The 26,882-nt window shown below is 53.6% G+C and overlaps 1 protein-coding gene across 7 annotated transcripts in view; it reads left to right on the top strand.

Moving 5' to 3' along the window:
* The window catches only part of Agap1 (ArfGAP with GTPase domain, ankyrin repeat and PH domain 1), a 473,220-nt gene that overhangs the window by 192,230 nt on the left and 254,108 nt on the right, over window positions 1-26,882 (top strand). For all 7 annotated transcript variants that reach the window (XM_023722112.1, XM_004637336.2, XM_023722113.1 and 4 more), the window contains exons 5-6: window positions 223-364; window positions 4,745-4,879. In XM_023722112.1, coding sequence (XP_023577880.1) covers window positions 223-364; window positions 4,745-4,879 — 277 coding nt within the window. The remainder of the gene's footprint in view (window positions 1-222; window positions 365-4,744; window positions 4,880-26,882) is intronic.

The following is a 26,882-nucleotide window of genomic DNA, read 5'->3' on the forward strand; positions in this document are numbered from 1 at the left end:
GTGGAGAGGGTGTGGAGACTGCTCCTGAGTGGTGCTTGGTGAGGAGCAGGGGACAGAAGCTGAAAGGAGGGCTTCATGCCCATTAGAACGCTGGCCAACCAAGACCAACAGGATGGTAGGGGCCGCTGCATGATGTCCTGCCTGCTGGTGTTAATTCTGTGGCTGCCTCCTCACCCGCACCCGCACCCGCTCAGCTCCTGCCCTTGCTCCATGTCTCTGCAGTTCGCCATGTGGGTGGACGCCGTCATATTTGTCTTCAGCCTGGAGGATGAGATCAGCTTCCAGACCGTCTACCACTACTACAGCCGAATGGCCAACTACCGGAACACGAGCGAGATCCCTCTCGTGCTGGTGGGGACCCAGGGTGAGTGGCCTCCCAGCCTGGGACTTTGGAGGGGTGGCCCTAGCTCAGGCACAGTGTGGGGGATTGGCAGGCGTCTGCAGAGGGGCTGGCCTCCGCTGAAGGCTCCCTCACTGCAGTGAGAAGCTGCAGGGCCGGCTCACATGCTGCTGCTTAATGTAATTCCGTGGAAGCACAGCTGAGTCGGCAGCCCAGGCAAAACGCACGCAGGGCCAGGCTGTGGCACATGTGCACAGGCAGCCAGGCGTGGATGCACACGCACGTGCACACGCGAGTGTGTGTGCATCCACATCCACATAAGCACGTTCCAGGCACTTCAGAACCAGGAGGAGCTCCTCTCTTGTTTTCTGTGTTATGGTATTTTATTGTATCTCTGTGGGAAACAGCTTATAAGCCAACTTAAAGTAAGTTTTTGGTTCATCTCTAACATGATTTGCAGAGTTCTGTTTCTGTTCATTATTGCTGTTCAGCTTGTTTCTCTTTGTGACTTGGCGCCTTGTCTCAGGTTTTCTGCATGCAGAACCACACCAGGCACCATTGCTGTTTCCTTCCCATGGTCTCGTAGTACAGCTTCCATCATGGCGGCATGCACACAGCCTGGCTGCTGGTTGTGGATTCCTGCTTGTTTTTTTTTTTTTTAAATCTATTTAGGATAGGGTCTACAGGGTCTCACTACATAGATCAGACTTGTAGTGATCCTCTTGGGATTACAAGTGAGCACCACCATGCCTGGTTTTGGTGGAATAGGGCCAGTGCAGCATGTGGTACTAGGGATTGAGCCCGTGTCCTTACACTTGCCAGGCAGGTGCTTAGGCCACCAAGTTATCTTTCATCCTCTTTTTTTCTTTTAAATTTCATGTATTTGGGGTTGTTTCCAAGCATTAGATACAAGTCACCCTGTAAGATGACTTTGGGCTCTTTTGTGTGCTCAGCATATGCACTCCTGGGGGTGGGTTTGTGCATGTAGCGTGTCTGAATGCTTTTGTTGCCCCTTCCCGCTGCATCCCTGGATTCCCTTGCCATCTGCAATACCTGGATTTTCAGGAGTAGGGTTGATGCAAAAAATAATGTCGGGCCGGCGAGATGGCTCAGCAGACTTGGGCAGGTGCAGGGACGGGGGCTCAATGCCTAGTACCACAAGCCACACCTTCCCCGCCCCCCGGGTGGGCTGAGGCAGCCAGAGTCCCGGCATGGTGGCACACGCCTGTGATCCCAGCCCTGAGAAGGCTGAAAGCAGGCTCAGGAGTCCAAACTGTGTAGTGAGAAGCTATGTAGAGAGACCTTGCAACAACCAAATACTTTAAAAATAATAAAATGATCATGTCTTTTTTTTTTTTTTTTTTTGGTGGAACCAGGTATTGAACTCAGCCCCTTGCACTTGCCAGGGAAGTGCTTATTACACTGAGCCATCTCCCCGGCCCCAAAAATGATCATGTCAGGAAAACTAATAGCGCCCCTTCAGTTGTGCTGTTGCTAATATACTGCATTGGGCCACGCCTTTAGACTTAGCCTTGCGGCTGTGCCCTCCTGTGCTGGATGCTGGACTCCTAGTCACATCGTTAGAGATGTGCAGGCTCGGGGAAGTGCTGAGAGGACACCATGCTGCCTGCTGTGCCGAGAAGTAAGCTGGGGCCAGGCTGTGCGTGGGGGCAGCAGCTGCGCATGCCTGGTGGAGGTGCCCCCTTTGCCTCAGTGGCTAGTGCTTGCCTTCAGTACTGGGACCTTGCAGCCCCACTGATTTAGTGTAAACCAGAGGACCTTCTTCGTGCCTGCAGTGCCCTCTAGTGGCCACCAGGAGACAAGGGCGCCCCCTGCAACCTTGGTTCTCAGGCCCCTAAGTGCCTTCACCCTTCTGCACAGCAGGCTGCAAATCAGAAGATCAACCAACTTCAGAAAGAAAGAAAAAATTGTCTAGGCACTGGCCAGATAGCTCAGTGGACTAACGCGCCTGCTTAGGCAGAGTATAGTGGCTGGGGTTTTGGGGGAGGCACTCTGATATGGTGACAGGCTGGGCGTGGTGGCGCATGCCTGTAATCCCAGCACTTGGCGAGGCTGATAACAGGACAATCAATATGAGTCCAGTCTACGCAGTGAAACCCTGTAGACTATGTGCTAAATAAAGAAAATAAAAATTTTTTTAAAAATTTATACCCTACAGATGGAGACTTTTTCTTGTTATTCCCTAAGCAATTCCAAACAACAGCTGTCAGCATTCGCATACTGTTAGGAATCTGGAGGAACGCGGAGATGCTTAGGGTCTGCGGAGCTGTGTGAGGCCACGGGCAAGTGCTGCACCACTTTCTGTAGCCCTGAAGCAGCCATGGATTTGGCCGACCAAGGAGGGCTGGAACCGTCCCCTGTGGATACTAAGCGAAGGTTCTGTATACTTGCAGTGGCAGACCTGGAAGTTCTTAATGTTCGAAAGTGGGTGCTCATCCCAAGCCTGCCTCCTGTCCTGCAAGCCTGGCCCAGTGGCTTGTGGGCTATCTGCGGAGAATGCCACGTAGGGCTTAGGAGACTACCCTCCTGCCGTGGACTTAGCGAGACAGCAAGCTCTGGGCTGGGAGGGTTAGGCAGATAAGTTTGCCCCAAGCTTCAGCTGAGGGGGGCCTGCAGCCAGGCACCAGGGCCACAAATGGCTGAGCCGACGGCCTAGACCTCTGGCTCCCACGAGCTAAACAGGAGTTAGTGGAGGGCACTAGGTATGTCAGCAGCCACTTAGTGTGTGTCTTATAGTGGTTGTTTTTGCTCCTTATATTTTAGCACGTGGCCATTTTCTTGAGGTTCTGCTTGGGCCCACAGAGACATGTCCCTCTCTGCCCCTCTCTGCCCCTCTCTGCCCCTCTCTGCCCCTCTCTGCCCCTCTCTGCCCCTCTCTGCCCCTCTCTGCCCCTCTCTGCCCCTCTCTGCCTCTCTCTGTCCTTCTCTGCCCCTGCCGCCCTTCTCCGCCCCTCTCCGCCCCTCTCCGCCCCTCTCTGCCCCTCTCCGTCCCTCTCTGCTCCTCTTCGCCCTTCTCTGCCCCTCTCCATCCCTCTCTGTCCCTCTCCGCCCCCCTCTGCCCCTCTCTCCCCCTCTGTTCCTATCTACCCTTCTCTCCCTCTCCTCCTCTTCCCTTCTCCCTCTCTCCCCAAGCACAAGCCTGTCCCTTTGCATCATCCTTGCAGCAGGAGTTGGGGGTACCAGAGCCCAGGGAGTGCACAGCTGGAGCGTGGAAAACCAGATATGAGCTCGCCGCCTTCCTCTTGTGTAGAACAGGGCTCAGGCGCATGGAGTGGGGCTGAGTGGGGCAGCTGGATGTCATGGGACAGGACCTGTCCTGTGCACTGGCAGATGAGGTCTGGGAGGAAGGGACAGGGCGTACAAGCTGAGCTGTTGTAGACCCGAGCCGCTGTACAGCTGGGCTGTGGTGCGCAGGGTGCAGCTGCCAGCAGGTGCTAGAAGCTGGGGCAGGGCTCCGCTCAGGATGGAGCCATGGGATGGAGGCTCTGCACGGACTCCATGGCCTCTTTCCAAGCACAGTAAAGCCCTGACCCACACGCCTGTCTCCTCTCCCTGCTACCCACTCGTGTGCTAGTCTCACACTGTCCCTCGCCTGCTCCTGGACCAGCCTGAGTGTAGCCATGGAGCTACAGAGTTTTGTTTTGTCCCCTGTGGCATCCATGCATGTGGACCAGCACTGGGGCCACTGCTAGGCTCCAGTGGGCATGCAGTGGGCAAGTGGCCACGCCTGCAGGCTATGGAGTGCACTTGGTGGAGCACTGTGACTGGAGGTGACTGCCACCACGCCCTGGCTCCTTTCTCCTGGCTGCTCTGGACAGCCTTCTATCTTAGCGTCAGAAGTTCTCCTCTATTTACACACCTATAATATTCAATAACGGAACTTAGAAAAAATAGGGTATACAGATGAATGTCTATTTTGTATCCGTGTATTCAAAGTGGTTGGGATAGATATATAGTTACATTCTCTTAATGAATAGAATGATTTGTTCTAATGGTGTTTGTAAATAGGATCTCAAGTCCGCATCTTATGCAGCAATTAACCACTAAGAAGAATATATGCAGTGTGTTATTTGTTGAAATTGTACTTCTGATTTGATTTGAAACTGTCTCATTGCTGTTTATCAATAAAATTTTGAAAAAAAAAAAAGTTGTCCTCTAAACACTTCGGGGGTGGGGTGGGGAGACCATTCTGGGGCATTCTGGAGCTTGAGGCTGGTGTTTTGAGGGCAAGCTATTGACAGAACTCCAGACTTTCAAAGGGACGACACCTCTGCTGGGGGAGGTGAGGTTATAAACAGATAGGCGGGCACCCAGAGTCCCCAGAAGGACATCATAGCGGTGCATCTTGTCACCTAGTTGTCACGTCTTGGTGTTCTGTTGCAGATGCCATAAGTTCCACGAACCCACGGGTCATCGATGACACCAGGGCACGGAAGCTGTCCAACGACCTGAAGCGGTGCACATACTACGAGACGTGCGCCACCTACGGGCTCAACGTGGAACGGGTCTTTCAGGACGGTAAATACTTGATGCGTGGTGTCCTGTGAGCCTTAGGCCGTGGGTAGGGCACTGGGGATACCAGTCTGGGAAGCATGCAGGTGGCAGGGGCCTGTCACACGTGAGTGGGCCTTGGTCTTGGGGCGGGGGTCAATTCTCAGGTCTGCCCCACTTTCAGTGATATGCTTAAGAGGGGCAGTGAGACCCCTGCTTCCTTTATGTTTTTATTAGTCCATGTGAGACAGAATGATGGTGTGTGGACATCATGCATCTTAATTCTTTTCTCCTCTGGTCTTTCTCCCTCTCTGTGTCCCTTGTTTCCAGTCCCTTTTGAAAAGCAGGACACCTGTTGGGTGACGCTGCCCACTTGGGTCTGCCGCCCTCCCTGTTATGCACCTCTCTGTGCCCAGGTGGACGTGTTCTCTTTCACTTCCATGTCCTTGGCCCTTCCTGTGCACCTTCTTTTCAACTATTGCCTTTGCTTATTCCTAGCCCAGACCTGCCTTTGGGAAAGCATGTGCATATTGAGGATTAGGCCTTGCCCACAGTGAGCTGAAAGGTTAGAGAAGGCCAGCCTGGACCCCCACCCTTCAAACCCCCACAAACAATGCCAAAAAACCATGCTAGCATTCCAGGCCCAGGCTGGGGATCCAGCACTGGGGAATTGCCTTATGCTGTTGTATTCATTATTGACCCCCACCCCTGGGAGCTACCCTAAATCGGAGGGGCAGTTCCCCAGGAGAGCCTCAGGGTCTGCCTCAGGGCTGTGGTGCCTGATGTGGGCTGTGACAGGGAGTGGGAGAGGGAGGCAGGGTGGTCTCCAGCCTGGTCTCTGGGAGGCCCTAGCTTTGGAGTTGAGTCTTGGGAGGGGATGACTGGGCTGTGCGCTGGCCCAGAAGAGAAGTGGCCTCTGCTGGTTCCAGCAGTGCCTGTCCCGTGACACACCTGCTCTTGCCACAGCCCAGGCACCCCCATTAGCTCTCCAGCTGTGTGTGTGGGAGCGGCTGGCGGGATCCCACACTTGTTTCTGGTGAACTCCAGGACTGTGTCAGGTTTCCAGCACTGCAGCCTCTCTCTTCTCTGCCTCACGGAAACAGCCCTGTTTTTTTGCACTCCTGTGCTGTTTGCTCCTTCCTGGCTCGTGCTGCCTATCACCTACCCAGTGTCAGAGCAGCCTAAGACTCCCTGGAGAGGCAGAGTGAGCTGGGGGCTGCAGCCTGGCCTCCTGCTGCCCACGTCCTGGGCCTCCTGCTGCCCACGTCCTGGGCCTCCTGCTGCCCACATCCTGGGCCTCCTGCTGCCCACGTCCTGGGCCTCCTGCTGTCCACGTCCTGGGCCTCCTGCTGTCCACATCCTGCCAGCAGCACCCTCCTATATTAAGTCTGCATCCTTCTTGCCGGAATAAAAATCTGTGCCTGACATTGGCAACTTACAGGAGGAGACGGTTATGGTGGCTTGTGGTTTGGGGGTTTAGTAGCCTGGTCAGCCATCTGCCAGGCAGAAAGGGTGTGGTAGAGGGGCCTGGGGGAGGAGTTGCGGCAGGAGGGACACCCTGCAGAGGCACAGCCGCCAGGGACCTACACCAGGCTCCGTCCCTGTCAGCGCAGTCAGCATGAACCCTTCTGTGGGTGAGTCTACGGATGAGTGTGGCACCGCACGATCCCCCCACCTTCCAGAGCCTCACCTCTGGCCACATGAGTGACTTGGTGGGGGCGTGCATAGCACTCCTTTGGAGTGCCTGGGATGCACATGTCTCACAAGGATTACAGGTCTAGGAAGACAGGAAGAATGGTCCCAAGAAGCACTTGGCCCCCTGCTGGGAGGTGGCCCCGTTAGGGCAGGTCCCTGCACAAAGGAAACAGGTACGCTGGAGCAAGGGCCCACACCAGGGCCATAGCCAGCCACGGTGGTTGCTGTGCAGCCGTGCCTGTGAGGGGTCCAGCTGCCCACCTGCAGGGAGAGGCTGCACAGCCTGCAGCGCCTAAGGCCCGGCTGGCGTCCCTTGCAGGGTGGCTGACTGGTGCTCAGGGTTGGGGGATGGACTCTCTTCCAGGAGTGCTTTGCTTCCTGCGCGGTTGTGATCAGCAACCGTGAGTTTTCCACAAATAAGTGAACGCATAAAAACAATCCCAGGCAAGAGCAAGGCCGTGATGCCTTCCTGCCGAGCACTGTGTTGCTGTCTGTTGCGCTGAGCCCGTGCTATAACGAACCCCCTGGGCTGGGAGCCTGAAGAGTACGCGCTGGCCTCTCATTCTGGAGCTATAACAGCACACACACTGCGACAACACCCAGGAAGTAGAGGCTGATTTATCATACATCAGCATACATCAGTGCGCACTGGTCAGATGACTCCCAGAACACCAGGCCTGGTCTCTGTTCAAGGGCTTTTCTGTGATGCGCAAGCAGTGGTATGGGGGGCAGAAGGGCCTGGCGGTGGTTCTGATCAGCTAGGCAAGAGCACCACTTATAGGGCTGGACTGCTGTCCATCAGCTGCAGTCAGACGTCCTGCGTGTCCTGTCCACTCTGGTGGCTGCAGGGGGCTGCAGAGCAATGGCAGAGCCATGAAACAGTCCCAGAGCTAGGCTGCTTCCAAAAGAACAAAGTTTTAAAAAGAACTTTCTCAAGGGTGGTTACCCCTTCACTGGAACGGCTGGCTGCTGCTGTGGTGGGCTGTGGCGAGGCCTGCTTCCTGTTCACGGGTGACCCGTAAGGGCTGTGTCCTCGAGTGGCTGTGGTAGAAAGGACGCCGGTTCCATCCAGTCCCATGCTTTAAGGGCACTGATCCTGTCTGTGAGGGATCCACCCTCAGGACCCACCCTCTCCTGGAGACCTCACCTCTTCCTTCGTCGCACAGGAGGAAGGGTTTCCATGCATGAATTGGGCAGCACAGCGGCGCAGGCCTGTCATCCCAGCCCTCGTGGCAGGCTGAGGCAGGAGGATGGCAAGTTCGAGCCCAGACTAGACCTTGACTTAAGATGATAAATAAATTTTTAAAAAGGATTGGGGCTGTAGCTCAGTGTAAAGGTTCTGCATTCAGTCCCCAGAACTGGGTGGGGAGTTGGGGTAACAGATATTGAGGAGGTAACACACTGAGAATGCGTAAGGCTATTCCCAACCATAACCTGTGACCTGGAAGCATTGTGTTGCCCTCTCCAGGGTGGGTGTGGGCAAGAGGAGGAGGAGGAGGAGGAGCACTTCCTATCTGCTTGGTACTAAAGGATCAGGTGTCCCAGCAGGGTCCTGCTGGCCATGTGACCCCACTGTCCATCCCATACCTAGTGTCTACTTCTAAGATTGGGCACCTTCAGTTCATGTTATTTCCTATTTTAGAAACAACACATCAGGGTTGGGGATGTTGCTCAGTGACACAGTGGCTGCCTGGCAAGTGGGAGGTCCTGAGTTTGATTTTTGGTAACAAAACCAAAAATTTAACATTCACATTTTATAGAATAGGAAAAGATCCAGCCATGTCTGGGTAACATGAAAGGTTTTGGTCCATAAAACATTGCTGTTTATATGAAGATAAATTCTTAAACTAAAATCGGGGTCACTGCCTGTTGCAGTCACGTGGCACACACCTGACAGTTTACTTCAGCCCCGAGCTCCTCTTTGTGGTGCAGGTCATGGCTCAGCAGGTCCCACTCCGTGTTTGGCTCTCCTGACAGACAATGCCCTGAGGCTTGGGGGATACCTCAGAGGAGGAGGAAATATCAGCTGACCTGACCAAGACCCGCACGTGGGGGGGGGGCGGCTTCTGTTACCACAGAAGCAGCAGCAGCCAGGACCTGGGCCCTGCGGTGCCCCCACCACACACCAGGAGGGGCAGGCCCTGGGCTCCAGCCGACGACTACCACCTGCTGCCTAGGTGCCCTTTGACTTCAGCCTGCCTGTGTCCCCTGCAGCTGTGTCATTGCTTTGTAGGAAAAGTGGACACTTTGTGCAGACTGGTCAGCTTATGGAAAGAGGGCAGAAGCAAGGTCCTCGTCCAGGCGGCCCCCAAGCCCCTGGCCCTAGGACACCAGGTTCCTCCCCCTCCGCTGCCATAACTTGGCTCCATAGTGTTCCGAGCCAGAGATGACCTTGACACAACCCTTTTTGCATTTCTATTTGACCTTCTTTCTGACCCATAAGGAGGCCTCAGCAAAGGGCATTTGGGCAGCTTGGCGGGAAGGGGCTCAGTTCTGTCCGAGGGGCACCGCTCTGCACCAGGCCCAGCTGACTGGACACAGAGGCTACACAGGAGCACAGGAAGGGTCCACGAGGTCTAGGACACATGCTGGATGTTGCCTCAAGGGAGCAATGTTTGCTGCCCAAGGGTGGGCACACAGATAAGGCCAGGCTTCTCCCTGTCATGTGGAATGCCTGTGTCCTGGTTCCCCAGCTCTCTGCCCTCCTTAGCAGCCAAGGACAGTTCCCCCTGTCCCCTGGTCAGTATGTAGTGCTTGAAGGGAGGAAGCTGGCCTCCACTAGGGGGTGCTTTAGGTAAGCTTTGCCACTGTACTTCCTGTTCCTGACTGCCAGAATGCACTGAGGGATGGCGGTGGCCCTGGGCGGGCTGGTCGCTCAGGCTCAGGCCTTGCAGGCTGCAGAGAGCCCACCTCGCTCCTGGCCCATCGCCTTGGGCTCTCAGTCAGCCTCCTGAGTGCTGTGTTTTATAGGCACATCCACCACATCCACTGGTGTTAAGTGGTTTGAAAGCTCCTGTCATTTCTTCTCCTAGGGCCCGGATGTATGAGATGAAAGGCTGTAGAGCGATTCAGAACAACAGTTCATTGTCTAGACCTCTTTTCTCTTGCCGAAGTTTTGCTTTTAGAGAAGTTTCTTTCTCTCACAGTTTATTGAAGAACAGCTCCAGAATGGCACAATCCCTTGCCGGGAGCCCACGTCTGCAGTGGCATCATGCCCAGCTGCAGGAGCTGAAGGGTGGCATTGGTGAGGTGAGGCCCAGCCCAGGTGGTCAAGCGTGACCTGGAAGAACTACAGCTAGCCACAGAAGTAGGTTCTTCCTCTAAGGACTGCCCGGTGGCCAAAGTCATAAAAGCCACGTGCAGGGGGTTGTGGGGCCCCTTTGAACGTGGTGCCGTCTCCAGAGGCCTGGTGCTTCCATGTGGTAGTAACAGTCTTCTTCCTCCTACTGGCAGGCTTTGGTAACTGTAAAGTGAAAATGTAGTCTCCCTTGCAAGCCCTTTGTGATTGCTCAGTGTACACCAGGTGTCCCTGTTGGGAACTTAACTCGCTTCAGGTGACAGGGCCATACAATGCTGAATACAATTGTAGGAGTCCCTTCCAGGTTCTTGTCACAGTCCAAGAAGTCAATAATTGTAATCCCAAAGATATGTTATTGGAATCCCACCAAGTTAATTCCAATCTGCCACTCCTGGTGCAACCCATGACGAAAGTAAAGACGCCAAAACATATTTATAATTGTTGGGGAGCCAAAGGGCCCTAAGTCCAGCCAGGAAAATGGCTTTCTGGAACCAAGAGGCCAACACCTGGCCATACCTGGGTTTTTTTCAGCGGAGGAGGAGTGGCTTGAGGAGGGATGACTGAGAATTGTGGGAAGTAGGTACGTACTGTGAGCTGAACGAGGTAGGTGGCCTGCATTCACCTTTACCGTATGCAGAGGAAGAAATCTGCATTCAGCTATAGAGATAGTATCTAATGTTCGGGGGGCTCTAGTGCTTCAGCTCTGGTGTAATCTTTCAAGCCCAAGGAAGTCATAGCCTCCGTTTTGAGGCTGGGTCCCAGCCCGCAGCGCGGAGCATCGGCTCTTCATCCTTGCCAGGGAGACACGCATGCACCTTCGAAGACTGTCACCAGCGCCTCGGCTAGACCAATAGGCATCGCTTAAGGCCAGCTGAAAGGATAAAGAGAAGTCCTAGCCAGCTCTGTACTTATCAATACAAGAAACTAGGGTCAGGCTCAGCCAAAATGGAGACAGTCGCGCTTCTTTCAGGGAGAGCTGTGACGGTGGTCCTCCACACACAATGACTTATGTCACAGTGTCTGACCTGGCAGGGAACCAGCTCTGTGTCTTGATGTTGTATGAGGGAGACCAGAAACTTGGGATCCCGAGTTCAGTGGTGCTCGAGTCTCCAACCTGAGAAGGTGGCGCCCCCTGTGGGCAGGGAGGAGCAGAACCCAGGAGCGCGTGCAAAGAATTGTTCCCTTCTTGCCTTATCTGTGCTCCTTGATTCCTGGTGCACACACCCCCTGGGCTGAGACAGATTTATAGGAGTTGCAAGCAGAGTCTCTGCGTTGCTTATGTTTCCCAGGTTGTTGTCTCGTGTCAGTTACTCCGTAGATGAAATTTACTGTCCTTGCTCATATAGCACTGTAGTAGCCACATCCCAGAGGCGTGCTCCAAGCTCTTCCCTCCTCCTGCCCTGTATTCTAGGAGACAAGCAAAGGCTGCCTGTGGCCTTCTGCGACAGCAGCAGATCTGAGGCCCGGCCAGGATGCGCCTGAGGAAGGCACACTGATTCATCAGCTGTCCGTGTCTGAGGCCGGTTCAGTGAGCCTGTCTGTGTAGGAAGCTTTGGTCCTAGGACGGGCTGTCACACAAGAAACGTGCTTCCCATCCTAGGTGCCCACAGCTGGGGAAGCGGGGCCATTGCTCCAAAGGGTGCTGTTCTGTGCCCACTGCTGGCACGGCCACAGCTCCACACTGGTCCCAGCCCCCTCTGATACACACTGTGCACATCACCACACGTGTGGTGTGGGTGGCAGAGGCCGTGTTTTGGGACACCTGTCCTTCGCCCCACTGCCTGACTGGGTAGGTTTATGTGGCAGTCAGTGTTCTGGACAGCACATTCCTGGCAGCCGTTCCCCTGGGTTTTGCCTCTTCCTGGGCACAGCTCGCCTGGGTGTCCCCAGTGCATTTGCCAGCCAGGAGCCAGGAGCATGGGGCTGAGTCAGGCAGCCGCAGTTTGCTTTCCCCGCTTTGTTCCCCGAGCTTGAGATCCCCGTGTAGAGAGCACCGTGTTTTACCTGGAGCAGCACTGGCAGCTGCTCAGCCATGATGACAGGGGTGGCCAGACCGGGGTGCTGCGGTAATGAGCCTGCTTGTGCAAGCTAATTGCATGCGCTAGAGCGTCATTAGATGTGGGCAGTCTTTTGGGCCTGCTTCTGAGCTCCGTGTCGCCTTGTGCCACTCTGTCCTGCTGACTCTGCAGTCCTTTGTGCTAGTAAAGGACATGCCCATTAGGCCTGCTCCGGAAGCCCATCCTGGGACCAGCATCATTCTTGCTGGGTGACCTGCTGTGTTATTCTCACTGCTGTTCTGTTTCTCCTGTTTTATGTAAGAAATTACATTAGAGCTCTGAGAGTATGTGTTTAAAGAGTACTTTTAAAAATACAATTTCTCACCTTTGAAAGCAAAGCCATGTGTATGTGTATTGAAAAGATGAGCTAGTGAGTCATTAAATGTCTCTTAATACAGTCGCACTGCCCGGTGTTGACGTAGAGGTTAAGGGCTCCTGAGGTAGGACAGAAGACCTTACGAGGCCCAATTTGCAGCTGGGAGACATTGATTGTCATACAGTGCAGCTGGTAGTGGTTGTCTTGGCCACTTCCCTCATGCTAAGACAAAATACCCAACATCCACAGAGCAAGAGAGGCAAGCTTTGTTTTGTCTCATGTATAGTGCAAGGTGTGCTCCAGGGCAGGAAGGCATCACGGAGGAGAGCGACTCAGAGTGTGGCTTATAGGAAGTAAAGAAAGTGCAAAGAGGAGCTGAGGGAGGACAACACCCACAGCTACTGCCTCCAGAAGGCCCCACCTCCAGACAAGCCCAGCGTTCTACTTCGCTATAAACTCAAGCCACTGATAATTACTGCAGCTCCGCAATCCACTCATCTGCCCATAGCCCCAAGAATGCAGGTGTGAGGCTTCAGAGGGACATATAGATGCAAGCATGGCCGGGAAGCTGTGTTCCCCGCGCCCATCGCTGTGGCTGTGTCTGCTCTCCTTGCACGGTGGCTCCCTGCCCCTCTGTACTGAGCAGGTGTTGCATTTCCAAGACCACTGGGATGGGAGGGTGGGTGGTTTGTTTTAGGATGGGACGAGGAAGGGTTGGCTACTTTGGTTATAGTTTGTTAAAGAGGATTCTTTTAAAATGTCTCACAGGGCCGGGGAGATGGCCCGTTAGGGCATGAGTTCAATCCCCAGTTCCACAAAAAAATAAAGTGTCTCACAAAGGTGACATGAGAAAAGCGTCCCACTTGCTTTAGGCTAGGTGGTCATGCTGCAGGAGGAGGAGAAAACACACTTCTGGTTCCTCCACAGCTTAGCCATCTCACTCCCAGCCTGCCAGCTGCCCAGCCGTGCCATTACCCACAAGCACCACCGGCTGTGGTACCAGGGTGAGTTTGGGTCTCCACAGGAGTCACGTGTGGCCCACGTGACTTTTATAAAACACAACGTTGTCAACATCCCTCATGTATACGTTTTAAAATTCATTTTTTAAGCAAAGGTGCTTTCCTACATAACAGGGTTCAATCGTAAATTAAAATAATACAAAAAATAAAGCATACAGTTTTTATATAGTAAACCTTACATTCTGAGATTTTTTTAAAAAAACACAAAACCTGGTTTGTTTTTGGAAGTGTGTGTGCTCAGACCTTCTCACGGCTGCGTTGCTGTAAAAGCACATCGTGTAGCTGAGCTAAGCCCGTGGCACAGAAGTGAGACAAGCATCCTCGCTAAATCTGGAGTGTATTAGGATGAGTTAGTTACTAAGCGACACCAAACATTTTCAGTACTAATTGGAGAATGTGAGGTGATTACCCTTGAGGACTCCGAGTACTTTTGGTATTATTATTTCAATTATTTCACATCACAGACACGAAGTCGGCCTCTCTGTTCCGAGCCGCGTGTGTTATCTGCTTGGCTGAGCTGGGCATTGAGCCCGAGGCCAGGCTTTTAAGGAGGAGTTCTCTCCTCATCAGATGATTCGCTTGAAATCACCCACCCACAATGACCACGATTCTGTGGAGCCTTTCCAGATTGCCCTTGAGGTCCACATCCCACCGCTGCTGTCCTGAGGAGCTGATTCAAGGTGGGGCTTCTTTAGGAGACATTTTGATTCTGTGTTTCCTGCGGGGGTGGTGTCAACAGCTGGGTTCCCATCTTGGCTGTGCTGAGAAGTAGGAAAGCCATGAAAAGGCAGCGTTCGTAGGAGACCTTGGGGCATTGGGGGCGTGGACATTTCATGTGCACCCATGTGGCATGCTGCTTTGCCACATATCCCAGAGCAATGTGGTCAGCTCGGAACTTGGGCCTCGGAGCCCATGAACCAAAGGGAACCTTTTCTCTTTATAAATAGAGCATCTCAGGTATTTGTCACAGAGACATAAAGCTACCAAAACACATCAGAAGTACTAAAGTTGTCTTTGTAAACTCTGACAATGTTGATATTGCAAGCCAATTGGAGCCAGCAGGTGATCTCTGATTTTGGTGGCATTGTGGGAATATAGGCTCTGATCTCTTCAGGCAGTTTCTTAGCCTCAGTTTTGATTTTGTGTGTGTGTGTGTGTGTGTGTGTGTGTGTGTGTGTTGTTTCTCTCCAGGGAGACAGTACACGTGGATACGCACATATGTGTGCCTGGATTAACTCTCGTGCAGCCAGGGTTTGCTTGCCAAACACACTATTAGCAAATGCTTTCTGTTTTGATTTTCATGTTAAGACCCATCTCTTTAGCTCACAGAATTAATTTTATCAATGACATAGAAAATGGTTGTTTTAATATTTTCTGCACTGCGGCGTCATAGCTGTGTTTTGCCCCAGGATTCTTCCTGATGACTTTAGCCAGCTTGAATTAGCTTGATGTATCATTAATGCATACAAATGGCTTTTATTTTTGTTCATAATCTGTTCATAATGCCATGGTGTTCTGCTCTCCTTAATGTTTTTAAAATGATTAAACAGTGCTGTACTTTTTGACCTGTTTAGCCTTCTGCAGATTCTCTGATCAAGAGAATTAGAGTATTATTTAATGAGGAGTCGGGTTAGTACAACGTGCAGCTCCTGTCACCCAGCTATTTGAAAGTCTTGTAGTTGGTAACAGCTTTGTCCCCTTATAGGGCACTGAACCTAGGGCTTTTGTACTGAGCTGTGCACCAATCCTCACCAAGTCACCTGGGCCAGGCTCCAACTCTCACTCCTTTGCCTCAGTTTCCCAGAGTGCTGGGTTACAGGCATAGGCCATTATGACTGGCTCATCACTCACTGAGGAGAGAGCCACTGGTGTTGGTCAGCAGCACTGAACTTGTTCAGTTCATGAAAGAAAGATAAACAGGCCCCTCCAAAGAGGGCACCCTTGTGACCCGAGACTCATAGACATGACGTTTGCTGCCGTGGTTGTTGGCAGGACCCAGGCAGTGTGTGGGGCCAAGCTGGGAGCCAACTGGGAGCAGTCATGGAAGGCAGGCCCTCGAGCCTGGGGTTCGCTTTAGGGGCTCCATGGAGAACCGTCAGAGTGCTGTGGTGGATGCAGAGGCTCCGGCCTTGAATTCTCTGGTGGAGGCAGGAGTGAGCCATGCAGAGGGACTGCGCTTTGTCGAAAGGGCAGCATGAAAGGGCAAGTGAGCCAGATTCTGGGGACCATGCCAAAGCACAAAGAAGGATGGTCTCAGAGGGATACGAAATTGGGATATGAAAGCCCACCCGTAATGCTACTGCCCAGGGATGAATACTGTGAAGGTTCTGCGTGTGTGCGTGTGTGTCTGCCTTGGTTATTTCTCTCGTTGCTGGGACAGAAATACCTGACACCCAAAATTAGGGAAGGAAGAGTTTGTTTAACTCACAGTTCGTGCAAGTTTCAGTCCATAATCAGCTGGCTCCAAAGCAGAGGGGCCTGGCACAGGAACAACATTTCATGGTGGTGGAAAGCAGCAAAAGCCAAGGGCAGGGTGGGATGCAGGGTGGGGGAGGGGCTCGGGGCAGGGAGGGGCATGCCTCTTCCTTCCTCGTGGGTATGCTGCTAGAGTGGGTGTAGCACTCCTTCCTGCACTCCTTTTGCCCAGGCTCGGGATGCTCATGAAGAAAGGCCCCTGGCGCCCTACTGAGTTGCTCATTTACCTTCCAGACTTCTCAAGTGGACCCATGAACTGCGTCCTGGAGCAGGCAGGGTGCATCCTGCACATCCCAGGCTGCAGGGCCGCTGAGTCACTCGGGCTTCTGGACTGCCCACATCGACCCTGTACCAGCCATCACACCGCTAGTTCACATGCATCCTCTCTGCATTGCAGTCACTGACTTCTGCACTGCAGCCTACCGAATGAGTTCAGGGGCTTTCTGGCCCAGTCTCCATCTAGCCATTAAGTTGCCATTTTCTTCCCAGGCTCTGCCAACCCCAGTACCAGGGATTGAACTCAGGCTGGGAAGATAGCTCAGTGGCATGAGTGCCGGCATGGCAAGCGTAAAGTCCTGAGCTCAATCCCTGCTACTGCAAAAAAAAAAAAAAAAAAGTCCACTTTCTTGGTTTACTTCTTTGAAGATTATCGCTGTCATTGCCCACCACTCATTTCTGGAAGCAGAGTGGAGAGCCTGCTGCTGGAAGGCTTTTGATCTTGCTGTCTGGTGGCCTCCTGAAGCCTCCTCCAACCTAAGCCCCCCGCAATGTGTTTTTCTGCACCCACATAGTTTCATTTTATAAATCTCTCGCATTTTATAGCTGGAAAACAAAGACAGTTGTAAATAGGTTTCCCCTTCCTAGAAGAAGTTCACCTCCCACAGACCTTTGTTTTGGTAAGTGGAGAGTTGGTATCTTGTGTGCTCTGGCTGGGCTTTCTGGTGGCACTCAGAGATCAAGCAGATCGTGCTGTGCCTGCAGATGTGCCCTCCCTGGCTCACCGGGCGGTCTGCTGGCCCTGGCTGTCCAGCAGGCAGCAGGCAGGAGCTGCAGAGGCTGCTATCACACCTGCAATGGCCACCTCCGGCTCTTTCCACTCCTGGGCAGCCGGTGCTATCAACGTGTTTCAAGTGTCAGATTAGAGACCGGTGTCTGGGCTCAGGGCCCTTGCAGAGTGGGCTGGGGCCTGGGAACTACCCGCTCTCCCGTCTCCCTCCCCCAGTTGGCATCCTGCTAGCTCCCAGGGTGCCAGGAGCCCTCACTACCTTCCCATCCTGTGCTTGAGCTTTAAGGAAACACAGCTCTGGTGCAGCTGCCAGATGCTAGGAAGTGCTCCCGCCAGCGCAACAGCTTCTGCAGCAAGTAGTCTCACCTAACCCCGGGGCCTGCAGGTCATGGAGCAGGCGGACCTGTGGCTGCTCTCCCTTCATAGGCAGCCGGCTCAGGCCAGTTCTGTTGGAGACTGGATGGCCGTCTACACCTTTTGGCCACAGTTTTACCTTTATTTTAACTGTCATACTTACAAGCTGTTGATGGCATTTAAAGACCTAGTAGGGAATGCAGGTGTTTCTTCAGGTTGTTTTTGTTTTCTCTTGGTACTGGAAATTGCATCTAGGGCCTGCACACTGAGCTACGTCCCCAGCCCTGGCTAGGATGCTCCGCTGCCCGGTCTGGGTTCCAGCGTGGAATCCTCCAGCTCAGTCTCCCCAAGGGCTGGAATTAGAAGTCTGCACCACCAATAGTCTTTGCATTAAATCCAAGGCTGTAATCAGCGTGCAGATTATTTCCCCTAAATTCCCAGTGGAGACTGTTTTGCTTAGCCTGTTTTCTTCCCACAATACCATATGGAGGAGGTAGGAGGACATCAGCCTCTGGCCAGGTCTGTGAGAATGACAGTGTGACAAAACCAGGTGCTTGCTCTGTGGACTTCTGTAATTTCCTGAGCTGCCGCTAGAGGACATCAAAGCTCAAACTTGGAGCTTTTCCTTTTCCTTCCCCATGGGGAAACCACCATAATAGAGCCAATGCTGGTTTAGGAGACTTTTGGACCAGGGATAAGATACACTTCATAAAATGTGTGGATTACAGGGTCGGCTGCCCACAAATGTGTGAGCTTCACAGGAGAGCGAAATAAAGATGAGATTCTGTGTTCTGTGGCCCAAGGAATAGAGTCCTGCCCTTTGGGCTGTGCTTAGCTTTGCAGAAGAGTGAAAGAAAATTTGGCAGAAAGCTCTTTCTCCCTTGAATAAGAACATGTGGATCACTCAGCCCATCGTGGTGGTCTCATAGCGCCCAGCTGCACTGCCGGCCCGAGTGTCGAGTGTCGTTCAGGCTCCGTTAGTGTCTTTGTCCTCAGCTCTGAGCACCAGGGTTGGGGCTGCTGCTCCCTGCTGGCCTCTTCCTGTTGCCAGAGGCATCTGCCGCCCTCCTTGCCGCGCTCCCTGAGGCTGGTGGGAGGCAGTGGGTGATTGGGGCCAGCGACTCCGCCTTCTGCACAGCTGAGACCCAGCCCAAGGCTGGGCAGGGGTGGCAGTGACCCCGGGGCCACCAGGGTTGGCATCTCTGGGAGACTGCAGTGGGCATGACGGAAAGGAGGCTGCTCTACGGCATGTGTTTTGGGAGCGTTGTCTGCGTTCTTGAGTTTGTTTTTTGTTTTAAACTTTTCCCCTCCTGTTTTATACTACCTAAGGTAGAGGGCTTTCACATCACCACTTAATTATTTGCATATTTTTCCTTTTATCCCTTCCTCCTCCTGTATAAAGTCCATTACAATTTTAGGCATCCTAGTATCTCTGGTCAGAGAAATTTCAGTGCAACTCATGACACATTCGGTTCCTCAAGTGAGAGCTTATTAGTTGAGTGCCTAGAACTGCAGAAGGAGCAAATATATATATTTTACAGAGATCTGTCATTGTCCATCCTTGGGATAGTAAACATTTGCCAGAATGTTGTGGGTAAGAAAATGTTAAGTGAAAATGACTGATTTTGTCAGGTTGGGAAGTGAAAAGTTGCGGCCCCTGAGGACCAGGGTGTCCTCAGTGTGCGGTGTGGGGGCGGCAGTGGCCCCAGTGGGTGGCATCTTGAGCAAATGCCATGAACACCCTGTGGGGAGCGTCGCTGGGGCCGCCCAAGGGAAGCACGGCTTTGCTATGATGCACGCGTGCTCCGAGACTGTGGCGCCCACAGAGTCGCTGGATGTACTCCTGCTCTGGGTGTGGCTCGAGCGGCCAGCCCTGTGGGCCCATGTCCAGCTCAGCCTTTGTGGCTCCGTCTCTGGCTCTCCTGTGAACCAGAGCCGGTGATTAATTTCTTATGGAAGAAGACAAGCCTCCTGCTGCTCAAATGCAGTTGAGAAAACATCGATCTTATAAATAATGATCCCCGGTTACAGACCTCTGCAAATTTCCTACTGACTCAAGTAATTCCAATTAAATGTAAGTGAGCTGGATTAGAAATCGATAGCACGGGGTCTGTCCCTGGCCGGTTTACCCCTTTATGCCCTGGGTGCCGGGACCTTGGAGCTCCGACCCTGCCTTCTCCGTGGAGCTCCGTTGGGGCCCGCTGGGTGTTGCGTGGTTCCTCATGCCTGCCTTAGCGCTGGGCAGGGCAGCACGGCCGGCCTTAGCCTCAGAAGCCAGCCCAACTCTGGGCCATCGTGCCGGAGGCTGACACGCAGGGTGCTGTGTCCTTTCACAGCAGGGCTGGCATTATTGTCCCTCCACACTGGTGGCGTGGAGTGACTGGCTCATGCTCTAAATAATATTTGACTTGGAAGACTGGCCAGATAGCTCAGAGGACTAAAGCCCTGGGTGCCTGCTTAGGCAGACGCAGGGACCCAGGTTCGATCCTTGGTGTGCCATGCCGTCCCCGTCCCTCAGGGTATGCTGAGACAGGGACTGAGACTGGGCATGGTGCCACGCGCCTGTAATCCCAGCACTTGGGAGACTGAAAACAGGATCATCACTACGAGTCCTATTTGTAGTTAGACCCCGTACTAAATACAAAAAAAAAAAAAAAAAAAAAAAAAAAAAAAAAAAAAAAAATTAATTAAAAGTTGGACTTGGGAAGGAGAGATTGTGACAAACCCATGAGGACAGTTAAGTTGTTGAAGAAATTAAGTGATAGCTGAAAATGTCCCTTAGCATAACATGCAACACATGTAACTGCCATTAAATCTTGTGGTCAAGATGAGGGAGGGGTATAGAGAGCCAACCGTGGGATAACGGGTGGCACCACTCACACCTGGCTGGCACCTTCTTTGGGGACACACCAGCCAGGCTCACTGCCAGTGCTCTATGTCCAGCTTAGCTTGCCCGTCGGGTGACTGAGCAGATGCCACTGGGCGCAGATGGGTTCCAGGACATAGCACTTAGCCACTAAAATTGTGCTGAACTTTTCTGTGAACTTGTGATTTTCAGAACTACAGATCACATCTATTTATGTGAAAATATGCATTCATGGAAGGTTCAAATTATTATGCAAATGTTCCAATTAGTGTAACTTGGATTGGGAGAAAACAGAAGCGAACTGTCTGTGATCCCCCCCGCTAGTCAGGCCTGTCATTTCATTCTCATGTCCATCTAACCAATTTCCAATACTTTTGAAATACAGGTGGGGCTTAACTCTATCCCTTTTAGTGATTTATTTGTAAAAGGCCCAGGACTCTTCACTGTGGTGCTTGATTTCCTCTAAAACCTCTGTGCCTGTGGCCTGCCCAAGTTGGTGTCGGCTCCCGCAGCCCAGACAGTCCCGAGACCAGGCTGGGTCGCGCTCACAGCCACGCAGCTGCCTCATTCACACCAGGCCTGGCCAAGCACCCGCGCAGGGACAGCCACCCCACTAGGGTGAATGCAGCTCCTACGTGTGTAGATGGGCTTTCGCCTGTCATGGCTACCTCTCCTGCATCCAGTGGCCAAGGATGGTGGGAGCCCCTCATTGCAAACAGCAGGATAGGTGTCCCTGAAATCGTCCATTCGGTGAAAGTTACAATTGGCCTCCGGGGCTCTCTGAGCTCCCTTTGGGCTGGCAGGTTACAGAACTGAGTCAGATTTTGTAAAGATCCATCCCTGAGTTCTCCGTAGTTATGTACCAACAGTATGCCCATATGAGAGGATGGAAGGAAGACAGAAGCTTGTGCTGGAGAGCCACCTGGGAATCATCGCAGATACGTGTGAAAGTGGCATAGAGGGGCTGACCACCGCTGGTGGCTTACCAGAGTCGGGATGGAGTGACTCAGTCTCCAAGTGGAGACTCAGTGCTTCAGCAGTGGCTGGGCCTGGTACCCAGGCCACATGCTGGGGAGAAAGATGGGACAGGAGAGCTGTACCTTCGTGTCCAGAGTCCTCCCGGGGACGCTGGCATGCTGGGCAAGGGCTCCTGCAGCGGAAGTAAAGGGTCTGGAGTGGGTCGTTCCGTATTTTCCACATGGTGCAGGCACAGAAGTAGAGGAGACAGCAAGCATGGAGACAAAGGGTTGTGGGGGCTGCAGCTGCAGCCAAAAACCACAGGCTTTGGTGGAAGCGAGGACCCCCGAGCCCTTTTTACTCCAGCTGAGGTCTAGAGACCAGTGGGGCACAGGGTCAGGTGGAAGCAGGTCTCCTTCCAGGTCGCCTGTCTTTCCACAGGGTGGGCCCAGCCTGGACAGGGCCAGCCCTGGAGGCTCAAGAGAACAAAGGGCCCGAGGTGCTGGCTCCTTTCGGGCTCATCGGCCTGGGGACCATGGCTGGCGCAGTTAGTCTTGTGCCAAGCCCCGTCCCTCAGACACCGCACACAGCTGCAGCCTCTGCGTGCAGGAACCCCGGTGCAGCTACTGCTGCTGCTGCTTCTCTCTGGCGGGTTCTGCTCCCCACCCAGCCCCCCTTGATGGATTCCTTGAGCCCCAGCCCCAGTGCTGCATCTTCTCCCAGGGAAATGGCCCACCATTTCCCTGACCCAGTCCATGCGTACCATGAGCATGCCATCAGAGCCACTGTGTCCAGCTGGGAGGGCCACCGTGGTCAAGCCAGCACCATGGCTCCAGTGGGTTAGGCCTCAACCAGCAGCTGAGTACCGAGTGTGCATGTTGGGGTGCTGGGCCCAAGATGCTGAGTACAAGGGTGCTCACCCTGTTAATGTTTGCCTCCATAGCTCAGAAGTAGCTATTGGATTCTCTCACAGGGGGTCCTAGCTGTAAACAAGAGGGTCCTTCCAGGCTGAAGCTCTGCTCCCAGGACGTGCACCTTGTGGTCTGTGTAAGTCCATCTTGGTGCTGCTAGAGGGCAACTTCAGCCCTGCCACAGCTGCCACAAACCAAACTCAGGTGGAAGGAGCCGCCGTGGCCAATAGTTGCAGTACGTGAAACGTCCCAAAGCCCAGCTGTGCCCACAACTTTGCTAATGATGCACTGAGAAACTCTACTTTCTCTTGGTGAACTTTGTGTTTAATTCCCAAAAGACAGCTATTACTGAGTTAGCTCCTCCGGATATAGTTGAGTCTTCCTCTCTGGTGTTGCTCCGTGACCCAGAAATGAGGACTTGAGGATTCTGACCCATGCAGTGAGGTTGGGTTGAGTGGAATCTTCTCCTCCACCATGGTTTGGCAGCTGCTGGCTGCCTCAGTTTATCCAGCTGTGAGGTGGAGATACCTTCTGTTATTACCTCCTCCTACGAGCACCTTGTGCAGATATTTTTTAAACAAAATAGCTACCTGGGCGTCCTCCCAAGCCAAGGCCTCCACAGAGGCTGAGTGCTATGGTCGTCCCCTGTTGGCACACAAGGGCAGACAGGCCTAGCGTGGGAGGCCTCCGTGGCCTCCCAGGGGGTGCTGCTGCACCGGCCCACAGGGCTCTGTCCAGCGTGTAGGGCTGTAGGAACAGAAGTGCAGGGTTCTTTGTGACCCTTCTTGTTCTTCTGTGTTTCGGAAGCAGATTAACTTGCCGTGAATTCTGATCCTTTTAAATAGTGACTCTGTCTCATTCATCAGCTGAGTCTGGAGTGGATGGAGGGGCTACCCCCGCCCTGTGCGAGTTCTCTGGGCGAGTAGGGCTGGGGGCTGTTCCCTTTGGATGCTGCAGATTAGTGGCTAATTAATTAGCTGCCCTTTGTTTCCGTTCTTGTGCTACAAAATCACTTAAAAGAGTTCTGCTTGGAAATATCTCTGAGGTCTGTGAAGAGACGGTTTTTTGTACTCCCAGGAGGTACTTTCTGTTTGAAGATAGGCTTCTCTGTATCTGGCTGGCTGCTCAGTCTAATATTTTTCCCTTTTTGAAAGATGCTTACCAACCTTAGCGGGCCGGATGCTGTAACTACTGTGACTGAATCTAAATTTCAGAATCTTGCTTGCCAGCCACTTGTGTGAGGTCTCAGAAAATTCAAACAATGGGTCTGCCTTCTGGAGGGCGAACAGCCCTCCCCCCCGCAACTTGTGGACCTGTCTAACAAGCCACAGTGAGAAGGTTGTGGGACTGACACCCCCGCTGCCTTCAGGGCCCTGTTCATTGAGCAAACCTGCCAGCTCCTGCTTTTAAATAGGCCAGGCCGGGGCGGCGAGCCCCTTGCTCCCATTGAAGTGGGCAGTGCCCCCAACCAGCGTGGATGGGGGTCCGGTCAGGTATGCTAGTGGAAAAATCAGAATCAGACAGTGAACCTTCCAGGGTAGTCTAGTCTCCTAAGGATTGCTGAGAGGAAAGCCTACAAGGAAGGAGGAAGGTACCATTAAAATGGAAATGGAGCCTCTGATGGAGGGGAGCTGGGCCTAAATGCAGTAATTAAAGTACTTGTTGGGCTGCTTCCTGTTAGGCAGCAGCTTCCCGATCACCCTGCTGGTGGGCTCCCTGGAGTCTGTGGCAGCGCTTCCTGTCCAACCAGATTTCTTGTGAACTTGGCATTTTAAGCAGTCTTGGGTGGGAGACGGTTGCAGCGCTTATATGAGCCCTAACTGATCTTCATCCTGTGAGAGACAGTGGAGAAGAAGGGAGAAAGAAGGTGGAAGCCATGGGCAGGCTCATTCTCAGGTGCTCCACAGACCTGCTCATTCTCAGGTGCTCCACAGCCCACGATGCAGGGTGGCATCCCCGCTTCCAGGTGGCAGCGATCCTTTGGAGAAATGCAGAACTGCGTTCTGAGAGTCACTCCCATTTCTGTGTGGAGAGCCTTCCCTTGCTGGTGAGAACATTCTAGGACTGGAGCACGAGAAGCCAGCCTGGCGCAGTGGCAGAGGGGCCCTGGGCTCTCCTGGCCCCACCTGGCTGCAGCATCAGCCCACTGGCTTCCTGGGTGCCTCCTACACTCCAGTGGTCATGCTTCGCTGTTCCGCCTTTGCTTTGGGGTGGAACGGATGGAGGGCCTCTCCTTGTCTTTCACTCAAAGTGCGTGGGACGCATCAGGACCTCAGCCCCTGGAAGCATTGCACAGACTGAAGCACGTGAGAAAGGTGCTCAGAGCCTGGGCTGGCTCCTGCCTGAGGCTTTTCCTCTAGTATTTTCCTGGTTTCCTAGAGAAGTGTCACTTGGGACCTGTTGCATAGTTGCACCCTGTTTTGAATGTGTGCCAGATGCAAGCTCTTCCTGTAGCAGTGAGGTAAGACCTGCAGGATCCAAGAGTGCATCTGTTTCAATTGTGAACCTGGTGTGTGGCGCTTGGCAAGTTCCACATACAGGTGGATCAGTGAGTGATGGAGGAAGATAAAGAGCCCGGGGCCTGTCCTGTCACTTGTGCATCGGCCTCCCCGCAATACCAGGTCCTTTCTAGAAGTCCAGGCCTCCTCCCATCTCCCTTGGCCGTCCACTTCCGTATCCCAGGAGCCGACCCACTTCCTGATCTCAGTGGCCTTGGGCCACAGTTCAGCTGTGGTTTGTCCCAGCTCTGAAGCCTTTGGTGATTACCAGACTTGCTCTTGGTTTGACCCCTCCCACCCAGGGTTCCCATTGAAGGCCACCGTGTAGGGCGGATGACATTGAGGGGCCCACCCGTCCCTAGGCATGAACTCAGGGAAGGTCTCCCAGTCCAGACACCACGCCAGAGTGTGCCCGCTGCTCCTGCTGTGCACTGCGAGCTCCTGGCCCTTGCCTCACCTCGATGCTGCCTTCCTGCGTCCCTCCCCATCTTTCCTGCCCTGGCCTCTCTGTGCCTTTTCTACTTCTGGAAGCAGCTTCAGGGAGATGAGAGCCTCTGCTCCTCTGTGCTCCCAGCCCAACCAAATGCCTTCTCAGCATGCCGCTGTAGAGGGTCAGCCAGGCAGGTCTGGAGGAGAGCCACTGCCAGGTTGCCGGCAGATGTGGGGCCACTGCCCGCCGCTTGCCCCTGCACCGCTCCCGCCACCACCCAGGCCTCTCACAGCCCTTGCTACCCTCCTGTGGGTCACCTGAGCGTGCTGCACGAGCTCCAACAGGCACGCCTTTCCTGAGCATCTCAGCAGCCTGGTGGCCATGCTGGAAATGCCTTTCTAAAGCTGCTGGCACACAGTGATGTCCGTGACTTGTCGGTCCTGAGGGCAAACAGAGTTGAAATACAGATGGGCAGCTTTTGGCATTTGCATGTGCTGACAAAGGTGGTAGGGGTTCATTCACCTGTGCATCTCCTGAGGCATGAAGGAGCTCCTTGGGAACCAGCTGGGGGCTTCCTGTGCCTTGCTCTGACCCCCGACTCCAGCATGCTTGTCTGTGGAGGGCAGATTTCCGGGTGCTCAGGTATCTACGAAGTGCAATCCCTGCCCCACACCAGAGGTCTGGGGAATCTGCTGTCTGCTTACCTGACTGCCTGCATGTCCCCAAGGTCCCTGTGTGCCTGGACCCTGTGAGGAATCACAGCTCCCCTGTCCCAGGCTGGGGAGGGACCGAGCAGCTCTGACTGCTCTCTCCTTCCTCCAAGCCCCTGGGTTCCACTGGGAACCCGGTGATGAGGTGGGGCATACACCAAGGCTTAGAAGAGGGGGAACCTGCCTGCTGTCTGTGGAGACACCCCAGCTCAGGGAGCCATCTGGGCCAGCACCATGGAGTTGTGCTGTGTGCCTTGGGCCCTCCTGACTGTGGTCCCTGAGGCACAGGCTGTGTTCCCTTTGCAGATTATAAAACAGAATCCCAGAGAGCTAGGGCACTGGTCAGAGACCCCATAGGTGGGCGCTGGCTTCAGTGCCCTACCCTCCTCTGTGAGGTGACCTTAGAGCACTGTTTACCAGGGCATGGGGAGGAGTCCCCGGCCTTGAGAAGCAGTAACCAGAGGACTTGCCCAGAAAGACCCTTCCAGGTAGAAACGGGAGTGGCTCCGCACTTTGTTCTGTTTACTGAGCTAAGGTTCTCCTGGTGTCAATAGCCATTTGATAGCTTTTGCTTTTGTTTTTAAATCTTTATTAGTGTTGCCTTGGTGGCAATCGTGCTTGCCTTGGGTTGCTGGAGCAGGACACGTCCTCGTGGTTCTGCCCCACCTCCTCGCTTTCTCTTCCCGCCTTCAGCATCTGCCTCACCGTTTCCCACCAGGCCTCTTGTTTTGCTCTTTGTTAATAGTTTGAGACTCATGTAGATCCTGTGACACCTCATCTTCATTGTCTGGTTTTTCACCGTGTTGTGGTCACCTTGTTGCACGTTGACTGTTTTGCTCTGGTTTTCTTGGGTTCCACAGGGTCCGAAAGTGTGTGCTTCTGTGTGCTTCCTGTCGTCAACAGTACTGTCGCTCATCCCAGCACATTCCCCTGAAACGCAGCCCCATGGGGGTGTCCTGGAGCCCAGCGGACCCCGGGCTTGCTGGGATTGTCACAGCTGCCGCTGCCGCTCCTCCAGAGCCGGGTGCACCCACTGGAGGCCACTAGATGGCAGTGCTGTCCTGGCTAGAGACGTGCTGGGGTTTGGCCCTGCGCTTAACCCTCCCTCCTTTCCCTGTGGTGTGATACTCAGTAACCTCTAGGCTTTGTGGGATGATCCTGCTCTTGTGCTGCATCAATTTCATTTGAAAGACACAATTAATTAAATCAGGCATGCAGTGACTGTGGCCGGCTCCGATAGGGCTCACCACGTGGATCCCGAGTGTGCAAGTCCAGGTCTGCGTTGCCTGAGAAGTGGCTTGCAGTCTGTGTCTTGCTAAGGAGATGGCTGTACCTTTTCCTGGTGGACAGCGGTGGCTCAGGCTGTCCCCTTGAGGCCCGGGGTGGTGGCCTGGACATATTAGCCTACTGGTCACTGAGGAGAGGAGGGGAGGGGAGG

This window comes from Octodon degus, unplaced genomic scaffold (genome assembly GCF_000260255.1).
Source record: "Octodon degus isolate 3935 unplaced genomic scaffold, OctDeg1.0 scaffold00089, whole genome shotgun sequence".
Classification (NCBI taxonomy): Eukaryota; Metazoa; Chordata; class Mammalia; order Rodentia; family Octodontidae; genus Octodon; species Octodon degus.